At 42.2% G+C, this 22,029-nt stretch overlaps 2 protein-coding genes across 3 annotated transcripts in view; both read right to left on the bottom strand.

Moving 5' to 3' along the window:
* arhgap36 (Rho GTPase activating protein 36) overlaps positions 1-3,367 on the bottom strand; it is a 57,684-nt gene extending 54,317 nt beyond the window's left edge. The window contains exon 1 of one of the 2 annotated variants that reach the window (XM_007576051.2): positions 2,978-3,367. In XM_007576051.2, coding sequence (XP_007576113.1) covers positions 2,978-2,995 — 18 coding nt within the window. In that variant the 5' untranslated portion in view covers positions 2,996-3,367. Of the gene's footprint in view, positions 1-1,152; positions 1,428-2,977 lie in introns of those variants that run through there. The other variant, XM_016662922.1, reaches the window with a different exon arrangement.
* A 4,386-nt stretch (positions 3,368-7,753) lies between these two features.
* Positions 7,754-18,981, bottom strand: LOC103154693 (NHS-like protein 2). The gene is made up of 6 exons (XM_007576066.2): positions 18,714-18,981; positions 17,420-18,521; positions 16,162-17,314; positions 15,754-16,063; positions 15,502-15,619; positions 7,754-15,102 (listed from the first exon to the last, which is right to left on the bottom strand). Exons 1-6 carry the CDS (start codon positions 18,976-18,978, stop codon positions 14,763-14,765), a joined length of 3,288 nt encoding a protein of 1,095 aa, XP_007576128.2. The 5' UTR covers positions 18,979-18,981; the 3' UTR covers positions 7,754-14,762.
* Between the last annotated feature and the right edge of the window lie 3,048 nt (positions 18,982-22,029).

Here is a 22,029-nt window from a genome sequence, read left to right as displayed (position 1 = left end):
GTGTTTAAAACCTTCCTAAAACAGTCATGATATTTTCACACATGCTTTTATCTAGTTGGGGATTCGGTTTGACTGAGGTTGCCATTCAGTTCATGTTTGTCAAATCGGATCAGACCTTTTAAAATACTGCTGAAAATACCAAGCATGGTCAATAGTTCTTTATTTCCTCTCCTGAACTACTACTTTGGACAGGCATTTCACCGGATTTACTACAAGGGTAAATCCCAGAGATATCTACCCTGAGCCAAGCTGAACAAAACCACATTAGCCACGCAGAAAAAGCCAACTGGAGTCAGACTCTCCACAGCCTAAGGCAATGAATGGTGAGTCTGTGCAACAGGTGTGGCTATCATAATTTTGATCATGTTTTTACTGTGGGATGTAACCAGAGCACATGGGGGAAAACCCCATACATGCATGGAGAGGACATGCAAACTTCACACATACCTTTTCTTTTCATCTACACTTGACACAAGCCAGTGTCAACAGGCAGGGTCCGCTGTGGACAGGTCGGCAGTCAAGACAATAAAGAGACGCACGGGACTAAACCAGTCACACACACAAGGGACGCCTAAGGGCAATTAATCTAACAGTCATGTTTTCTGGACTGTTGGAGGAAGCTGGAGTACCTGGAGAAACGCTTAAATTACCTGTGTTAATTTCACCTAGCTCAATGTGGCAATGTCTAAATTAGGTCTGCAACCTCAGTCTTCATAGTTTGTGAAAGTGGTGATCCATAGCGTCCTCTTTTGTAGAAAATCTCACTTATGTACAGTGGCGTGCCATGGGGTTTCAGCCAGGGCCTTCAAAACAACTATACCTGAGCAATGCATATGCTGTGCAGGACAATGCAAAAACTATGCACCACACCAAACCACAGGCATCCAACAATATACAAATAAATACAAATATACCAAGTAAAGCAACAATGCAGCTCAACAATTCATATATCAATATATCAATGTGTGTTTTAACAAAAATACACAGGCAACAGCACACAAAATTTAACAGCCAGCAATTTAGCAAAACTTCTCTGTTCCCCAGTTAAGCTCAACATCAACCCAAACTGCTCAAATAGCACATGTGAACAATTAAAAGAAAAAAATATTAAGTAAAGTTTGAATGAGAATGTAACAGAAACGCAACAATCACCCATTACTTGTAAAATAAAATCCATAGGTTGTTGTGCTCAGTGCTAGCAGGTAGCCTCTCGTAGCGCTCATAGTTACAGTCTTTAAAATGCCCTGCAAAGTTCTTACTGGTCTGTTTTAGTGAGTCCAGGTTTGATATGGGTTTTCCATTTTTTAATTATTTCTTTTTTTATCCGTGAAAAACCGCCTTGAAAAACACAGTTTTGTTGATCTGCAACTAGGTCAACCGGGGTTAAGCGGATGCGGCCGCCATTTTGTAAATACCAAGTTCACTACAGCGACGGGAGCTCTTTACAGCCATAGACATAAATATGATGTCTATGTTTACAACTAGGCCTGTGGGACGGACCGTTATTTTATGTCAATTTTGATTGGCTGATAATTCTGTCAGTCACGCCATTTTTGTCGAAGGTGCACAGCAGGTCCTGAGGAGGAGCAGCTCGCCAGATGCGTTTAAGGCACTTTTTAAAGTAGGAATTTAAAGTGAAGTCTCAATAATACCAACAAGCAACTAGTTAATACAAATTAGATGATAGATATCAAACATGGCTGTGTAATGCTGCACCCCACCTTCCGTCAACGCTATACCTGTCAAGTTTTGGATTGGAGAAAAAGGGAAATTTGATGGAAGGGCAGTAATGTAAAAACGAAGTTTGGAATTTCAATTCAATTAAAAAAATACTTTCATATTATTGGTAATTATTATAATACGGGAAATTTTACGGGAAAATACTACTACGGGAGCACGGCGGGAAACAGCTACGGGGTAAAATGCGGTAGTCTCCAGGCCAAAACTGGAGACTTGATAACACACTACAACATTCATTATTTTCATTCAAACAAGGAGCAACATTCACTTTCTCTTGAAAATGTCTGCAACAGCTCGAAGGTCTGGGTTTATTCGCCGCCTTCTCCTCGGAGGGGAATAATCGGTTTTTTATTTACAAAAATGCTCCAGCATATGTATCCATCAGCCAGACGCTAATGCTGTAAATCAGGCGGCGCGGGGGCCGGCAGGTGTTTATCGCAGACGGACAAACCTTTGACACTGAGTAGTCAAGACACTAAAATGTTACGTAAAAGCTGGAGAGGGGAAGAAGGGCAGACTGGGCTACCTATGGAGATTCATGGACAGGTTGAAGATGAAGACACATGCGGCCTTTTAAGTGACCGCGGCCACTCCTCCGTTTCCCTTCGGTAAAACAAGCGGCAGCTGAAGATGTTAAGATGAGTTTCCTCACATCACAGCGAGTTTCAGCAGACCGCCGGGTGAATACAGCGCCAAACAGCTGATGCAGGCTTTTTTATGTATCAGAGGAAGTAGAGCAGAATCACAAGTTTAAAAAAAATGCGCTCAAGTATATATAAAGATGAACCAGTTCTCCTTTTTGTGGGTTAAGAACACGTCCTGCGTACTCCAGTCTGCTTTTCTCAACGTTTCAGGCAACACTTGCCTTTTGTTTCCACTTTTTTTTTTGACGTACTTCTCTTCTGGCTTCTTCTTTTCTTTGTTTGTTTGTTTATTTTTCCTTCAAGTTTAAGTTTCACAATGTGCTTCTAGTTTTCCGACGGACGGTGATTAAATGAAACCAAAGCTGTGCAGTCTTTATAGTTAAAGAAGGTTTAAAAGTTTTAAAAGTGATGGCTATCTTATAATATATTAATAGCTTGTATCTCAACTTTTAACCCTGAGTTGTTGTTTTTTTTAATCTTTTTATGTATTTTTCAATTATTTATTTTTGCAACACCCTGTAAAGAGTTTCTTTTTCAGAATCCCTGTGATGCATTCACTGTCATCTAACACAAAATTAGCAGATGTCTCTTACCACATAGTAGAACTGCATGTCTGTCCACAGGGGTGAGTCTCATATGTCCACAGCTGGAAGAGTGGAGGTGAATGAGGGAGGTCCATCCAGCAGTATCATTAGTCCACGTGTGTGTGTGTGTGTGTGTGTGTGTGTGTGTGTGTGTGTGTGGCTCAGGTGTAGAAATCAGGTGCTGATGAGGGAAAGCAACTCCCTCCTCTGTTAGTCCTTTTCCCTCTTCTTCTGCTTCTCTGTCACGATTCTGAACTAGCTGCAGTTTCTCTCTTCCCTCCTGCACTTGATGTCACTCCTCCCCATCTCGTGTTTTTTTTTCTCCCTCCTCTTCCTCCTCCTCTCCACATGACTCCAATCCCCAGCCCCTCCTATTTGCCATTTTGGCTGTGCTTCCTCCAATATATATATATAATTTTTCTGCTCTCAGGTTAACGTCAGTTCCTCTCTTTCCCTCCTTTTATTTAATTTTCATTTAAATTTCTTCCTAACTCTTTAACCATGTCAGGTTTTTATTCCCGCTGTTATTAAGCTTGAGTGAATAATTAGTGAAGCCTCACAAGCCGCTGCACAACTGTCTCACTCTGTTTCCCTCGGTGCTGACTGCAGATTGCTGTCAGCTCTTCCTGCGTTAGCTGCTGTGTGTGTAAGTGTGTGTGTAGGACGTAGATAGCATGGCACGCTCTGAGCTGTCAGAAACAGGAAGTATGCAGCTTGGTAGTTTGGCCCTGATGAAAACGTCTTCCCCACGCCCCCCACCTGTGTGTGAGTGTGTTGTTCTAACATGCTCTATGGGAATAGATGGAGAGGTGCAACAGGGTGACGCAGCGGTAAAGGGAACAGGTGTGGGTGTTTGACTAATTAGTTTATCCTCCTCTATGTGCAAAATCAAAGAGACGGACCAACTTTATTTTAATACGTTGCTTTTTTTAGCCATATTTGTATTTCGCTCCTCGGTCCCTCATTAAAGTTCAGTGTTGTATGTTTAGGAATTTGTGAGGGCCTCATCAGTTCAACGTATTATTTTAGTTAAGATTTTACTACTTTCCTTTTTTAGAGCATAATTTGAGTAACCAGTGCAAGTTCTCCTGTCTTTTTAGCTTTTGTCTAACGTTTTCCAGCTCCACCTTGTCGCTTGTTGTAACAGTAGGGTGAGTCAAGCGCATCTCATCTGGGACGTGTGATTGGTAGGAGCGGAGCATTGTGCACAGTCTAAGGAACTTCTGCACCTTACTTTATACTCTATTTAGATCATAATAACTAAATTAACACCACTTCATGTCATGCATTTTGTTTGGTTTTCTCTGTGCTGGATGAATACAGAAGCTTGATGGAAGCCCAACCATCAAGCAAATCATTTTGCTTGTTGGTTGGATCTAAACTCTGCTGGCGGTATGATGCTGTGCAGAGACTTTTCTTAAGTGGGGTAAAGGGAATCTGGTGGTTGACTTGGAAGATGGATGGAAGTGAATAGCAGATCATTCTGGAATAAAACCAGAAGACCTGAGTTGAGAAACGCTAATTTAGATCATAACATATCCGTGTCTTGGAAGGGTTCAGTCAAAGTAAAGACCTAAATTCAGTTAGGAATCTCTGACAAGATGTGGGGCATCGATGTTTACTGATGCCCTCTGTCCAGTCTGGCTGAGTTTGAGTAATGTTGTAGACATTTCAGTCTTTAGATGTGCAAAACTAGAAAAACGCCCTAAGAGACTTCTACCAAATCTATGATTCTATCTACCGAAATATGATTGTAGAAATTAGCTCTAGGGGGTTAAATACTAATTCATGCTGCACTTTTCAGATGTTTTGTAAAAAAAAAGAAAAAGAAAAAAAAGAAAAAGAAGAAGAAGAGAGAAAATCTTTGAATTGTCTTGGTCACAAAAATTCCTTTGCTAAAATATTCAATGGGCTTCAATACTGTTGCAAGGTACTTTGAGTGTCTCCAGAAAGACAGTTAACTCTAGAATGTGCTTGTGTGTGTATATTTAAGAGTCTTTCAGTACACAACAGCCACAGAGACAGCTCTATAATAAAACTCTAGTGTTTTATTGTGAAGTTGTCACTTTGTTGCACTACACACTCAACTGATCTCATTGTTCATCAACCCCGCAGGCTTCTGCGTTACGCAACTTGGCAGACCTATTTCCGGTCTGACGCAGCCTTTAATTACTCTCAGTTGGTTAGTCAGGCATTTCTGCCTGAATGTACGTTTGTTTTATTGGCCTCGGACAACGTGGTCAGTGGAGGTATGTTTCTCAAACCCTACTTGGGAAGAACATGAATTTGATCTATGTTGATATCTGATTACTAAAATTGTTAGCTTGTTAAATTCTATGTGGAGAAGATCTGAACAGAAATCTGTTGGAATTTTAACGTCAGGTGTGAACAATCGTCTACAAACGTGTCCACTCACACTTACCTGGTCAGAATCGGGCGCATTTAAAGTGGAGCGCTTCCAGATTACCCCAACAGGATAGCTACAGAAGAAACAATTGAAAGCAGAGATTGCGAAACTAGAAAGCAAATTGGGAGGTGTCGTGTGTTGCAGTGGTTAGGACGGGCGCCTGTGTACAGAGGCTACAGACCTCATCGTGGAAATCCCAAGTTCGACTCCCGTCCTCAGTTGCTTTGCCACATGTGCTTCTCTCTGTCCACTTTCTGTCAGATTACGGTCAGATAAAAGGCCACTACTGCCAGAAAACAGGTAAATCAGGGTGTTACAGGGAAACATCCAGGTAGACGTTATAGCTTTCTGAAGGCATTCTGGGAGGACTTCAGGATTAGGGAAGAAGACATTTTTTTATGATGATGATTTCTATTTGCCTCAGAACAAAGTGTGTTTAAGAAATGTTCCATGACAGAGCTTCGTTATCCAACACTTTCAGCTGCTATATGATCACTCTGGATCTTTTCTCAATAGATATGGTCTTTCACTGCCAAGCCAACACCTTCAGAACTCTGAGCTTACAGAGAATGTCAGGAGAAGTCAACCTCTGGGAAAGCAGCAACTTTCTGTTGCTGGGATTATTTTGATGTATATTCACCCATCCATTACTCTGAGCCCTGGATGCCCACTTATCAGGAGGCATTAAGGGGGACAGGTTGCCACGTTACAGACAAACAGAAGACAGACAATCATGCATACACCATCATCAATACCAATGGATAGTTCAGCTTAGCAGTCATGCTTTTGAACTATGGGAGGACGTTGGAGAACCCACCCATGCATAGGGAGAACACTTGTCCATCCATTTGTCTGTCAATCTTTCTCCATCAATCCACTTTACAGCTTTTGATCATCCTGCACTGCTATAATTAGGCCACTTGAGGGCACTAGAGACCGGAAGAAAATTGAAGAGCTTGCAAGTATGTTGAAATCCAACAGACTGATCTGGAGGCATCAATGCTTCTTGATAGAGGTGATACTGCATGCAGGGGTGGCCAAGTCCAGTCCTCGAGAGCCACCATCCTGCAAGTTTTAGAAGTATCCTTACTCCAACAGACCGGGATCAGCTCTACAGAGGCCTGATAACGAGCCAGTCATTTGATTCAGGCATGTTGAAGCAGGGATGCATCTGAAACTTGCAGGATGGTGGCTCTCGAGGACTGGACTTGGCCACCGTATTGATCCAATACACAAGGTGTCCCCAATACCGATATTGATACCAATACTGATACTTTTTATGTTGATATATCGTACTTCTTGTTTTTCTTCCTTTGTGAAAATTCTGTCCTAAGTTTGAATAAAATAATTCAAAGTTTATCTACAAAACTTTCTATTCTACTTTAAAATCATATTAACATGATTGTTGTGCATTTTTTCTTAAAGTGCAAAAAAACCTATAATTTGACAGAAAATCAAGTTGAGAAACTACAAACCAAAAATAAAACTATATTCCAAGATGGAATCTGAAACAAATATCGATCTTACCACGTTGGCATCAGTCCAGTATCGACTTGGTATCGATCTTATCGAAATTTTGGATTCCTCCGCCCACTTCTGCTTCTTGAGCTCAACTTCAAACTCTTGTTGTTGTTTCAAAAGGGACAAAGCAGGTCACATAACATGTCAGAGTTAGCCGTAGAGGTTAAATGATCGTACCGTATGATCTCAAACCACCTAAACTCCATTTGGAAAACACATTCCTCATAAACTGCCCTGCGCAACACAAGTTCAGGACGGCTAATTAGCCGAGCAGGCCTCGTAAATCCTCAAACAACAACAATCGACTCTCCCTGGACTTCCAGCAGCTTTCATGTTCTGAAGACAAACACAGACACAAACCGAGACGCGCTCCCCTCCCCCCCGCCCGGGCTGGGACCGTTCTGTGTTTCACACATCAAAGGAGGAACGACCCACCACAAACCTGCTCTGCAGACGATGAATCTTTGATTAGCGGATCCAGGAGGGAATGAGGCGTCGATAACAACAAAGCGGCTGCAGCGCTCGCTCTCAAGAAGCTTCAGTCAACACGTTACGACGTAATCCACTCCTTGTTTCTGACTATGTGAAAATGATCCCACTTAAAACTGAGCACACACAGTAGGCTTCTTTTTTTGTTTTGCTTTGTTTTAGCTCCGATCAGACAGATTAAATGTTTTTGCTTTTTTTTCTCGTCATCGTATGGGGGGAAAAAAATTAAAACAATTTCCTTCCACTTTACCACTTTGTGTTTCTCTGCCACATAAAATCCTATTAAGATGAAGTTTGAGACCGTAGCAACAAAATTCTTTTAACTCATTCAAAATAAAAATCACAACCTGCAACACAGCGAGAGCTTAGGCAAGAAAAATAATTTATTTATAATGATATAACATTTGTCATCACATTGGCATTGGATAGCTGCAAAGAGGAGCATTTGTGTGGGACGCCACTTTGCAGCTACAGGTTACACCATCGGATGGGACCAGGAAACAGAGGATATTCAATACATACATGGAATATTCCTTTAAATACACTTTTTTAAAACTTTTAATAAGATGTAACAAAAATAGAATCATTCAAATAAATCTGGCTGTCTGTCTTGCTTGTGTTCCTCTCTAATTAACGTGTGTGTGTCTTTAGAAGCTGCCTTCACAGCGACAGCGCTGCGTTAGAAACTGAGTTTGGGGGACTGTTTTTGCTCGAAGGTAGACCTCGCTCATGTTGCCCTCTTTAAACAAGAACTTTATCGGTCCAAACACTCCAGCCTTGACATTCTCCTGGGGCTTTCTGACGTCCAGAACTCTGGGGTCAGACAGATCAAGAGGTGGCTAATTGGAAAGCCTGTCATAAACTCATTAGAGTGGGGTAAGTAGGATTCAGAGGGTATCGGAATCCCTCCCTGTCCATCTTTGTGTAAAAGTTTATCCATAATTTCTGCTATAATTCACATCTGCAGCTAAAAAACATCAATAATTGATATAAAAGTTTCACTAAAGCTACATCATCTATATTTATGAAGTGGTGAAACTGACACCTCCAACAAGCCATTAAATAGCTTCCTCTCTCACTTTCTAATACATTATAACATCTTCCACTTTTATCTATTGGTGCCGTTGGTAAAGATGTGTAAGAAGCCCCAGAATAATATTTTTGTGTCAAACTCGCACACAAAAAAAAGAAAAATTAGCTTTTCATTTGAGTAGATTTATTGATTGGGAAAAACATCCCACATTTTGATATATTTTGGCATTTTCACCCTTTATTTTCTTTTAAGAATGGCCGGTAACACAATTATTGGCACCCCAGCTTTTAAATCTTCTGCACAGCGTTTTGACCAACATTAACAAAGTTAACATTTCAAAGGTTTGAAGAATCTTTTGCTCAGTCTCTCCTGATTAGAGGTCTGAAAAATGCCACTTACATTTGACAGGTCAGTCAAACTTACACTTTGACCTCCGTGCCTCTAGTGGCAGAGGAAGGTACTACAAAAACAAACCGAAAATCTGTAACAAGATTCTCGGGAAAAAAAAAAAATCTAATTAAGGGCCTCCAGATGATGATCAACAATGCAGTCAAACTTAGCAGCACATACGCATGTAGCAAATATGTTTTCATACGATATTGCCATAGAAACGTCATTAAAAATTTATTCTCTTTTTTTGTAAATGTCTAATATATTCTTTTTACTGAAAAGCTAAAAGAAACATATTGTGGTTCTTTAACTTAGCCCAAAAGAAATTTGTTAAACAAATGTAGCTTAACCAGTGAATTTAAACCTTGAGAAATCATCTATTTTCTTTATTTAGCCCCTGCAGATTTCAGGAAACCCCCAATGTTTCTGATTTTAACGGTTGTTATGGAGACACTGTGACACAAAGATTAAACTCTTTGCTGCTTTTCTGTTTTAATCAACCACTTGAGAGCGTAAAATGCTTCAATTGTATTCAGTTGCTTCAGGTGTATTATTGACTCTACACATTTTCTTAAGGGCACCAAAAATTGTGATGTGGGATTTTTTTTCCGCTTTCACTGTATAAATTAAATTAAAAGAGGAGTTTTTGCTAAAATGCTCAGTGCAATATTTTACTACGGCAATAAACAATTCAATGCTATGGGTACCGATAACTGTAGAGGGTGCTGTAAATAAAGTTTTATGCAGCTGAGATGGGCAGGAAAAATAAATGAAGGTCAGTAGAGTAGTTAAACCCCCACTCCTCGTTAAAATAGCACTTTTCATTTAATGGGGGAATAATAATTAATCTTCAATATAGTCTTCTTATTAGATATTTATAGAAATGTAATTCTCCAATATAATAAGCTGTCAATATATTTGTTTCTATTTATTATTTAGCTTAGTGCTGCAGGCAGAGAGAGCTCGGCTCTTTGGTTCGGGGTTTTTTCAAACGCAGTCTGGCTCTTTGCGCCGGTTCATGACTCGTCGGTTCGCAAAGCAAAGCGATTGCACCAATGCAGCTCCGTGTTGGCGGTAAGGTTTCGGCTGATTGTGGAGCTGCGCACCAGCTGTAACGTAGCGCGTCGTGTTCTTCTTCATAATAAGTGAAAATACCTTTACATGAGGGAACGCATCCCTATTTGTTTACCACCGTACCCATATGTTTTGGCTCGTCTGTACCGCTCCTGACTTCTCGCCTCATAGGAATCTGTCTTACGAACACGCCGTGGACGGCTAATGTGCTGCACAAATGGGCCGTCCAAACAATTTTACACTTTTTTTCCCCTTTTAAGATGAATTTGTGTGTCCAAACCACATGGAACGATCGCCTTCCTTCTGCTTCTTTGATTTGGCCCCTATTCATCTGGGCTCAGTTCAAAAATAACACTTTTTTTATTTTTTACCCCCAATCAACCTTTCTGAGAAGTCTGAGGAATATTTAGCTTCATATGTGTGTAGAAATAGGGTTAAGGGCAAAGGTTACATAAATTTCTTTTAGGGTATATATGTTAAGTTCTCTCCTCTGGGCCTGCTGTATGTCATTCATTTTTGGAGCAAAACACATATTTCCATCACCAAGGCAACTGAAATCATAAAAATGAAATTCATAAACAAACAAAGAGACCAAGAAGTTGCTGCAGCAACGCCCATAGTTCAGTATACAAGGCAAACAAACACAGAGTTCTATAGTTTTATCGTTGTCATTCACTAAATATTTAAAACAAGCATCACTTCTACTAGTCGTCAGAAATGGATTTATGTATTTTTCTTCCCAGAATGACTGAATACCTGAAGGACTATTGTTGGGAAGAAAGACGGAGTGTTTTTCTTCCCCTTGTTTTTTTTTCTTATTTTTGTGACGCTTCTTTTTTCGTCCACAAGATGGAGCGCCGACTCAATAGCACCGAGAGATACTTTGCCAAGCAAGAGTCGGGAGATGAAAGCTTTCCCTCCTGGGTTTGCGCGGTCCATCCATGCAGGGAGGTGGGAGGGGGGTAAGTCGGGTTTAGGAGCCTGGAACGCTGCTGGTCCGCTCATCCACACGCGGATTCAGAACCAATAATCTTTGTGTTCACAGTTCTGAAAGTCAAGGTCCTTCACGCAAAAACATCTCTTAAAAATCCATTCACCCTTTCTCAGTCATTCATTCTCTCACTCGTTCGTAGGAATCCTGCGTTACGTGGGAGCTAACAGTATAATGAAAAAGGAAAGCTCACATTTTGCATTTTCCAAAATCAAAACAAAAAAAGAAAAACAGCATCAATGTTTTCTAACAGTCCTTTCATTGACATTCATCCTGTGTCGTCTCTAATACTGAGCTCGGATGCATAGACCGGATACAGGGAAGGAGAGACGGTGAGGTGGATGAGACGGAAAAAAGAGGTGGAGAGATGGGAGAATGGAGCAGGATGCGGGGAGGAAAGGAGAACTCGCTCTTTGCCAGATGAAGGGGGTTACAATGGCACAAAAGAGACAGATGGAGACAGATCCCACAGTCATGAAAGGAGGAGGAGGAGGAGGAGGAGGAGTGCTGGGAGTGGTCGGGGATGCGGGTGAGTCAGTCACTGGGACAAAACGTACATGGGGGAAGGCAAAACAAACAGAACCTCTTCGATGCCCGGAGCGTCCCTCTGCTGTAGCGCCAATGGACAGACGGAGGGAACCTCATTCTGAACCAGTTTTCAACACTTCGTCTGCTAAAGCCACAGCGGCTTCACTGCATTCCTTCAGTCCGACAAGCCAGAGTCCCTGGGGCCGTTGGACTCCTTCACAACAATATTTGCACAGTTGGCTCCTCGAGGTTCCAGAATCTCTTTTTTTTTATTTATTTACATTTTTGTTTTGGAATGTTAAGGTTTCTGGAAGCCATTTTTAATCTTGGAAATAGAACGGATTCCACAATCATTTAGATGCTAGTGCAAGGCTGAATCACTGGTCCAGACCTTTAAGTCCGTTCCACTCCAGTTGCTTGAATGATCTGATGCGGCACTGTGACATAAACCAGGATATTCTGGGCTGGAAATGTGTCCAGTGAGCTCTGCAGAAACAGGTTGGCATTTGGGTTATTAACTATACATTTGAATGAGGAAAGAAAGTGGCAGTGATGGCTCCTTCGCCCCGTTACGAACATCTCCTAAGTGGTAAATGGAAACTGGACGGCAGGCTCGACTTTGCTCTGCTCCGCTTCTAATTGAAGCCTTGATAGAAGAAATGCTTGGAAGGAGCTACACAGCTGCAGTTGCTAAGGTTTTAGCCTAACAGGTCCCAATGCCAACAGGGGCCTGGTGGGTGTAAGAGAGGGTTTCTTTCTGGTTCTCTAAATTGAAAACCAAATCAGTTTTCAAAGTTTCTCAATAAAGCCACACAAGGAGACAGTTTAGCTACAAACTTCACCTCTCTAATTATGACCGGGGTAATTTCTCTATACTGTTTTAAACAACAGTACTGGTCTGTACTCACCCCTTCCTACGTCCATGCCTATTTTGTTCCTTCCTACATCTATTTTGCACCAAAAATCAAGTCACTTCTTGCCCCTGTACATACTTAACTTTATATTGGTTCACTTTTCTTTCCTTGGTATGTGTAAAATATGCATCAACCAGCATTAGTGGATACATATGCCACCTTGGTTGCAAAAGGAATGGAAGAGGTTTGAAGCACATTTGCCAAAATAATCTACAAAAAGTTAAACATTTTCGAGATTTAAGGAGATAGTTATAGTGAAGGCTACAAGTCATTTGTTACAATGACTTGTAGCCATTGTAAGGAAACTGTCTAGGTTGTTCCCAGCAAGGACAAGCCAGGATGGATGGACGGATGGATGGACGGACGGATGGATGCACAGACAATTTCTGATGAGCCTATTGGGTTTGGTTCTGATCTTTTGGACAGGTATCACCTTTAAAACTGTCAGATTTTTGTCAGATTATGACCTCTGATCAAAGCAAGACAAGCTAGCGCATTTCCTGTCTCTAGATATTGTTGAACAGAGTTTGCATTACCTTCCAAAAAACTATGAGATTATACAAAATTTCCCGCTGATGGATTAAAACCTAATGCATGGTCAAAGAACTTGTTGGGTATGAAACAACCAAAATTAAGGTGGAAGAATCTTTCAAGTTTACTCTGCCATGAAACATATCCAGTCTCTACATTTGCTCTGGTTATACTCCATGCCTCTGAATTAAGACCTAATGATTGGAGAAAAGGTTTTCAAACCTCATCTTAAGCCTTTTAATGATCTGCAACAATCGTTGAAATTCCAGCTAGGTTCCTGTCTACTTTAAATTAATCCGAGACCTCGTCTTGTTAAGCCAAAAGGATGACTTGGATAATTTCAAATGTAACGAGTAGGAAGACTCACCTATAGGTACTTCACGTAGGTCATTCTAATCTATTAAGGGCATGCAGTGTGACGATCCACACATCCAAGCTCTAATGAAAACTACTGGGGAGACACACCTCACGTCAAACGTAAAACCATCCAAACTTTTGTGCACTAGCTCCATGTTCGCTCTCTGTAGTTGAAGCGTCCATCTATACACACTCACACAAACAAAACATCACTGTAGGTCCTCTGTGGTCTGTTTGTAACAGTTCTTTGGTCCCTCAACACCAGAGACCAGAAATGAATAAAAACCCTGTTCAATAACCAGGCCTGCTTCATGATCTCTGTACAGAAACATCAGCAGGCATGAATGCATCCACACAAACACACACACACACAACTCGTGTAGACGGTCGTTTTCTTTTCTTTTTTTTTTCCTTTCGTAGCATGACTTTTTTTAGTCAGTGTGTGTGCTGAAAGTGTGTGCATGGACAGTTTGAAGTCCAAGCTTCTCACATCTTTGTACACTATTTTGAGTCTTTGTTGATAGATGCTTTCCATTTATCTTTGTACATGATACATACAGTATAATCCCATTAAACATATACAGTAAATAGACATTTAGAATGTATAAAAAAATAGGAGCAAAACGTAACATCTAAAAACAGATTAAGAAGATAATGGACGACGAGGGGAAACAAAATGCAAAGCGGCAAAAAACGGGATTTCGCCATGTAAACGACCTCTGAGGCCAAAGGAAAGAAAAGTGCTTCGCTTTCCAAGCAGAGTCGGTTCACTTGGTGCCTCTGTGGAATGCTTACCGAAGATCCACGTTCACGGTCACAGCACGAGCAACAAAATGAGGGACATGCTCATGCCTCATCTTTGGTGGCAAAAAAAAAAATAAATAAAAAATCCCCCATGCAGTTTGTCTTTGTCCAATCTGGCACTTCGCTGTTGGGCTGCTATGCTATTGCATTGACCGTGGGGAGGAAAACGGAGCCACAATGTCCAAGTTTACCTTCCTCAGTTTCCCCATCGCAAAACCAATCAACTTCGTAGAGGCCTACAGGTGTTACACCTGTAGAGCAACTGAATCACAGGCAGATTTTGTAATTGTATTCCAATTATTTCTTGAATTAAGTCGATTCCTTGTCCTCAAAGGTGTCGTGGTAGATCAGTATTGTTGTAGATTCATGTATGATTCGGATCTGTTGTTAATGCCAAACCAAAAGGAATGTTAGATATATCCATCGTGTATCTCTACATTCCCAGCGTCAATCTCTACAAGTCCATCTGCCCATACATTTTCCTCACTTAACAGGAGTTTTTTTAGATTTACATATAGTTAAAAAACAACCTTTTATCTCCTCTGATGAGTTTGACAGGCAAACACTGAGCTCCAACCCTAGGAAGGACCATTTTGTCCAAAAAATTTGCTCCAATTTCATTGGACAAGCCAAATGGTCAGTCAGAGGTTGGAAAGTTCAGGAACCGTCCTCTGTGTGTGGCAGATTGTAGAGTTGGTTTGTGTTGTAGTAAACAGGATCCAGACCAGGTCAACGTCTAGAAATTGTATTTCCATTCACTGATCGTTGAGTTTGTCGGACGCAGACGGCACCTCCCCTCCCTCGCCGGCCGATGCGTTGGCGTTTGAGAATTCCGTGACACGTCGCGCTAGAGGGTTTGTGCTCTTCAGGAGTTCCATTGCGGACACCCTTGCTCCTCCGCTGGAAGACTTGCTGCCTTTCTTCTGAAGCAGGGCCATGAAGTTCTCGTTGCGAGAGCTCGACCTCTGGCTGCTGCCCAAGGTTAGGTTCCGATGGTCGCTCACAATGGCACTGTGCTTCACGGGCGACACCAGGCTCTGCCGGCTGCCAAAAGAATCCGAGGGCTCCTTACGGCCCAGAACCTTTCGCTTGGACCTGGAAGAGAGTCATATAAATTCAAGTGGTTGGAATATTTCTCATTAATTTCTTAAATGCTACACAGTGACTGGTAGTTTTGGTTTTTGCTTGCTTGGCAAAGAATTTCAAGATCGCCTCCTCTGTTGTTTTGATGAAAACATTAACTTATTTCTCAGTTCTCTAAGCAAATTTAAGCTGCACACAAAGTAAAACTATGAGCACTTGTTGCTTAGAGACTGTGCCTGCATCTATAAATGTGTCTATGTGTCTATGAGAGAGAAAAAAGAGGGCAAAGTAAGAATCTCTGGTCAGCAATGTACATGGGGCTGTTGCTAGGGAACTCTGTACTCCTGCCTTCGGTTTTTAAAAAGCCTCTGCGTATGTGGTAAGAGGAAGATTGTGTGTGCGTGTCCAAACCTGTGTATAATGGTGAATAAGTCCTCGGTGGTGTGTGTCGTAGGAGTGCTGGTCAACAAGTCATCTTCCGTTTCCTCAGCGATGTGGAGAGCAGTCTTCTCATCGGCGGCTAAATCATCTGATCAATGCATAGGGATACCATTATAACAGGGCTCGGTTACACAAAACATTGATAACATGTTAAAATCAATGAGTGAAAGCTGTTCCTGCATGAGCCTTAAATGCCAGAAAACACTGCTCATGAATACATACCTGCCCCGATACCAGTGCTTGCCATCTTTTCTCCAATTTCCGTGAGAGAGGAATCCTGGAGTGACGACTGTAGAGATGACTCTTTTGAGCTGTCCTCATCTGGTCCCAAGTGGTTTTCGTCCTGCTCCGACATGTCAAGACCAGTAGAACTAGCTGGCATGTCATCTGGTGCAAATGCTCCAACTGGAGACCGCAGACCCACCGGGCTGTCAGACTGTGGAATTTGCCGGTCTGTACTCCCATTAGTGGAAGGGTGTAGTGGTGTGGGAAGGAGTAGGACATTTGGTTTCTTGGGAACTGGAGGCGGAACCTGGATAATGGAGTGTAAATTGTGTTTGTTTTACTTTGCTTGACAGCAGGTGATTTAACCATCTGTGAATTAGAGCAAACAAGTAGTATCCTACTCACCTTGGGTTTCTTTTTGTCAGACAGTTCGGCCAGACAGGAGATTGTCATCCTTGAAGGTAAAGTCTTGCTCTTGTCTTGGAGCTCAGGGCCCTCTTGGGAGCTGCATGGAGAAGGAAGTGAACCGCCATCCTCGGGTGCTAGACGGATATGTGGTTCTCTGTCAAATTCAGGTTCCAACATTGGGTCTTCCAGCAAAGGTTGGGGATCAGGGAGTGGTGGGAGGTCAAACAGAGACTTGGAGTGAGGAAGGAATGGGTGGTCATAGGCAGTGGGTGGCACACTGGCGGAATTCAAATCTGGGGGAGCGGCAGGACTTGTTGGAGTCTGTGGTGGGGGCTTTTTGGGTTTGGGCTTTTTCATGACTTTGTAGATGTTACCAAGAGGCACTGGACGTTCCACAGGTGAGGCAGGAGGAGATTCAATAGCAAGAGGGGAGGTGGAGGAAGGAGAAGGAGACTTAAGGAGGAGGTTCATGGGCCGTTTGGGCAATGGAGGCTTGACAGCTACAGGTGGTTTAGGCTTTGGTAGAGTCGGTGGTGGGCTTGGGTTGTCGCTGATGTCTCTGCCATGCTGCTCTTCTTCAATTGTGTCAGAAGCTCCATCGGGGCAGTCCTCCAGATCTCCTCGCGAAACAGACCGAAGTCTAATGGTCTTTAGCTCGTTCTGGGTAACCATAGGTAATGCCTGTGAAGAACTGGGGCTGATTTTTCCTGGTTTGGCAGCAGTAGAGGTGTCAGAATGCCGCCTGCTTGCCTTCTGCTTTGGCTTTAGCGATGACAGCTCCAAATGTGCATTTCCAGGCATTTCAAACGACAGTCTTGACCTGGCAGATGGGTCCTTAGGTGACGGTAGTGAAGATTTCCTTTCTGGGATCTTTGGACGCATCTTGCACCCTGTCGTACCTACTGTCCCATGATTCATGGGAACTGTTGGAGTAGGAGTCTCTGACTGACTGGAATAGCCACTTGAGGGAGATATAAGTCCTGGAGGCTTTAAGGGTGAGGAAGCCTTAAGGTCGGTCTCCATGGATAACTGTGAAGGGGACGTGGCTCTGGACGTGGAGGGAGAATCTAGAAGAGACTCTGAGCTACTTCTCACTTTCATACATTCAATCACTGTGGTACCTGTTGCTGTGCTGGAGCCTGATAAAGACCTGAGGAAGAAGGAAGAATGATTAAAAAGCAATAATTTAACTAAAAAAATGTACAAAGTGGAGTACATTTAACACATTTATTCATCTGAGACATTTTTTTTTTACCTGTAGGGGTCATTACTCTTCCACTCTCCCAGTTGCCAGTGAGTTGGGAAGGTCATCTGTGTTTCTCCTTCCCTCTCAGGTGCCTGGACTTCCAGACTTGGAGGTCCATCGTTACCCCCTTGGCCCAGCTCCCTTTCCCCTACACTGGCTTTAGAGGAGCAAGAAGAGCTTGTCAAAAGGAAATCTGGCTGGAATTCCGGGAAGTTGTCCCTGGGTATGTGCAGGCTCTTTGGTCTGCCATCTCGGTAAAGACCGCCCCCATGCCTTAATCTGCCCTCAGCTTCTCCAAGGTTTTTCATTAAGGAAACACTTCTCACAGGGGGTGGGGGCTTGCGCTTGGACTTCTTAAGTGAGATTGAACGAGAGCGAAGGCGCAAGCGTCCTTCTGTGCTGTAATCCGAAGCCGTGACAGAAATAGTGTCCGTAGTACTTGCACTATCCTCAGAACTTCCTCTAGGGTAAAGAAGGGCATAGTTCTCCCCGTGACCCAGATAGTTATGATGCTCTTGATGGTGGTCCATTACCATAGTGTTCCCATTACCAGTAGTGGTGATGGTCAAGTCTGGCTCTATCCCACCCTCTGTAAAGCAAAAGGACCCGGAATCAGTGGGCGTGGAAAGGGAACGTTCCCGGAACTTGAAGGCGTTTTGAGCCGCTATGGATCGTGCTGACCTCTGCCTTCCTCGCCCTGCCTCCGCACCACCCCCTCGCCCTCCGTCTGCTGGTGCCCCCTCTGTTTCCCTCCGTTTTCCCACTGTGACCACCGGCGGAGAGATCCCTGACCCGCCGTTTCCTGTTCTCCCAGTCGGGTCCGTCACACACGTGAACGAGCTGGAGTGTGAGCTCACAGACTGTCCCGAGCTCACCAGCATGACCCCGTCCTGTATCCCGCCAGCATGACCGATGACACTGTGATGTTTGGGAGGAACTGCTGGACCTTTGCTCATGTTGTAGTTGTACGTCTCACTCCACGCAGCAGGAGAAAATGTGGATCCTTTTGGGCCATTCCAGGTGGATGAGGGTGTGTTGGAGCACAGCAACCCAGAGTGGTCCATAGCTGCTGTATGAAGCAGCTCCGGGGGGCGTTGCCCCAAACGGTTATCTGTAGGGGGCAAAGGAGCAAGAAACAACTGAACGTGTCCACAATTAGATAAATGTTACCTGTATTTGATTCTTCTCAAACTCTTTTTATAAGTCTCATTTAACTTTAACTTATACTTGAAATCAAATTCATTTAATTATTTCCTCTCCCTCACTGAATCCAGATTTATGTTTTTCTGACAACTGAACCAACCTGTGGGCAGGGTTGTGTCAAGCTCTGAGTGTGTCTTCCTTATTGGGAGGTTTTGATGTGGTGTGTCCGTGAAGAGCTCCAGAGAATGGGGCTGCTGGGGATAGGAGTCCCCAGGAGAGGGGGACGGGGACGGGGAGTGCTGCAGGAGGTCGACACCGTGGAATTTCACTGCTCCCACTTCACCTGGAGGAGACAGACGAAAGCAGACAGTTAGCATGCGAAATGGACCTTCTGGTGCATTAAATGTGACCATTTTTTTCCACATTCCATTTTGGTCAGTTCTGTTGCAATTTTTTCTGCCCAAATATTGCAGCGACTTATACTAACTACTAGGGATGAATGATATATCAGTTTCAACATCTGTATCAGCCGATGTTAGTCATGTTTTACCATATTGGTATCATTCGTCTAAGTAAAACTGGACCAATACAAATGTTTATTTCCATCTTGTTGTACGAGTTTTGAATGGAGTTGGTCATGTGGCATTAGTTCGATCAATAACAAGTATTAATTTTGTGTATCAATATCAGCCCAAATTTTTAGATTGGTGCATCCCTACACTGCAGTGTTAGAAGAGAGGCTTAAATGTGGAGTCAGATGGTTTTCTTTTATTTTTGTTTTATTTTGTATGTGTTGTTGTGTGTCCACAAAGACTCGTGTCTTTGTGGACCACGAGTCTACTGAATAAAGCTTCTCTCTTTTGGGTTAGATTAAATTGTGCAAAACAAGTTTCCCGGTTATTGTTGAGCAGAAGACATTTACACATTTGTGACGTGCGATTCCTCTTGTAAAACCAAGAAAGTGGCGTAGAACGAAGATTTCAACTGGACAGCCTCCGTTGTGTTTATGTTTTACAACGTCTTTAAACCCAGGCAGATTTGCAGCAGATGCTGACAAACACCTGCTGCTCTGTTGTCCGTTTGATGTCCTGTCAGCGCTGAGTCATTGGAGGCAGCAGCTTCGTCCCTTTATTACCTCGTGAACAAACGGCTCACTTATTCACTCCGCTGCATATTTCTTCTTCCATATTTCCTTGTAAAAATAACATCTGAGACAAAAATTGTGCAACTGAGTGAAGCGATATCATTTTCAAGGTGTGAAGGTCAGTGTGCAAAAAAAAAAGTTTGCAAAATAAAAAGAGGTAAAAAAAAAAAGCAAATGAACAGAAAAATAAGCTGAGGTAACTGAGGATTATTATACAACACTGACACCAGTCAGGGTTAGCAGCCAGATTACAATTTAGTTTCTAACAGAGAGATTCAACGATTGTGACTGACTTTTATGCAGGTTCAGTTGCACTTAGTTATATTTATTTTTGCACTAAAAACAATCAGACAGCTCTGCACCATCTGTGAGACTGGTGCAAATGGGCAGCGCTTAGGCTAACTACTACAACTCTTAAAAATGAGAAACACAAAAACATATACATATTTTAAGGAAGTGGGAAAATTGTGTTAGTGGAACTTTAACTGGAAAGGACCCAGGTTTATGTTGCCACCACTTGGTGATGAAGACAGAAAAGGAGGTAAAAGTTTCCAAAGTTTAATGTTTAGGGGACAGCAGCTAGCGTCAATGGTTTGGCAAGTCTCCATAGCAACCAGGAAGTGGCATCTTAATTGAAATTTGTTGTTTCGGAAGATTATCAGGATTTCAGGAAAACATAATTATTTTCCTACCAACAAAAATGTTTGCTAACTGCAACTCCCAGCTGTTGGTGTGCACTAAAAGATGGCTACTGGAAAATATGCAAAAAGAAAAAAGAAAAAAAAATAAACAGCCACGTTCTAAAAATGAAGGGAGCGTCACCCCTCACTTTTATTAACCCTGCTTTAGCTTCAAGCTAGCCTCTGGACAGAAACCAACTTCATGCTTGACACCAGCAGGACACACTTGACAAGTTGTGTTGTTTATAAAGAGAAAGAAAGGTGCTCATTTTAAAGCCATAAATTTAACAAGTGCTTATTTCATAATTTGGCTTTAATCAAAGTACAGTGGATTCCTGGTACTCGCAGGGTTGAGGGACCACAGCCAAAAACACTTATGAGTATCCATTTTAATAGTTCAAACACCAAATATGCCTCAACATGCATTAAAATGCACAGTGGAAACCATCTTAGAACTTATTTTTGTTCTTGGGAGGGACAGCCAATCAGCTCAAGGGAGAATAAATGCCGCTCCTGGATTGGCTGCTTTGTAAACACCAGACAGTAGCATGCTAACTAACTGTGGTGATGGCTGTATTGGCTTCCTAAGCTGCATTATTTTAGACATGTTATACGAAAAAAAATTAAGTAAATAATTTTAAGTTGTCCCACTCAAAAAATAGCTGAATTCATAAATACTGAACCTCGAAGCGCTGTACTAATGAGAATCATACTTGAATATGAAAAACTGTAGAAACATGCAGCTTCGATGTGGAAGAAAATTCCTTTATCTTAACAACTTAGGGCCCAAGAATCAGCACTAGGTCACTTTCTCAACGTGAACCAATAGCATCAAAGAAAGAACAACAAATTTAAAAAAAAAGGCTTTTTTTCCCTCAATCTGCTCCACTCTCCCGTTTTCTCACTGGCTAACAGTCATTCATGAAAATTGCTGGAGCGAGATGGGCAACAGCGGCAACACTGAGGCCGAAAGACGAGTGGAGGAGGAAGAGGAGGGAGCAGTGACTAACCTTCATTGATCCTTTTTTTTCCTATCCCTCCAAACACAATATTTCAACCACTGTCATCCATTTTACTCATCCACAGTTCCTGCTTTCTATCTGACACGTTTCTTCTTCCTCTTCTGTTTTTGGCAGGGTTTTTTTTTTCTCTCCATCTTGGATGGAGGGGAGAGGAAGAGTGTGGAGATGCCATGGTAACAGTAAGCCGTCTGTGAGCTACCTGTTCGCTGGCTTTCAGCATAAAGAACGCCGGAGAGGAAGGTGAGCAGGTTTAATAGCAACAATTTGAATGAGACACAAGATTGATTTTTAAAGGACCAAATATGATGTTATAAACATTTACTTCTGTAAAATAAAACATGCAGCTTATTCTCAAAAACACTGTTCTAATGAGCCAATTGGAGATTGTAATCAGTGTTCATCCGCTTCTAAAAATAGTACCAAAAAACTAATACTTGGGTTACACACACCTTTAAGTTTTTGAAATAAAAATAAACAGCCTATGACTTTCGCATAATAATAAGTCAATGGGCAGCTTGATCAGACAAAATTCTGTGTTGGTTTTTATATTTATTAAAAAAAAAAAGAGCTTCTGCTGTATTTTATATTTTTATCCAAATACTTTGCTTGTAAGTTTTTTCTGTTTCTTTT

The sequence above is a fragment of the Poecilia formosa genome, unplaced genomic scaffold, assembly GCF_000485575.1.
Source record: "Poecilia formosa unplaced genomic scaffold, Poecilia_formosa-5.1.2 Scaffold395, whole genome shotgun sequence".
In the NCBI taxonomy this organism is placed as follows: Eukaryota; Metazoa; Chordata; class Actinopteri; order Cyprinodontiformes; family Poeciliidae; genus Poecilia; species Poecilia formosa.
Note: the sequence above shows the minus strand (reverse complement) of the source record. Positions and strands in the feature narration are given on the sequence as shown.

What these genes read in the sequence shown, in the direction of transcription:
- LOC103154693 (XM_007576066.2), bottom strand. Translation starts at nt 18,978, where the DNA reads ATGTGGAAAAAAATGGTCACATTTAATGCACCAGAAGGTCCATTTCGC. An exon ending in CTGACAAAAAGAAACCCAAG is followed by an intron (nt 16,064 to 16,161) that starts GTGAGTAGGATA and finishes TCCATTATCCAG; the next exon opens with GTTCCGCCTCCAGTTCCCAA. An exon ending in AAGCACTGGTATCGGGGCAG is followed by an intron (nt 15,620 to 15,753) that starts GTATGTATTCAT and finishes TGCATTGATCAG; the next exon opens with ATGATTTAGCCGCCGATGAG.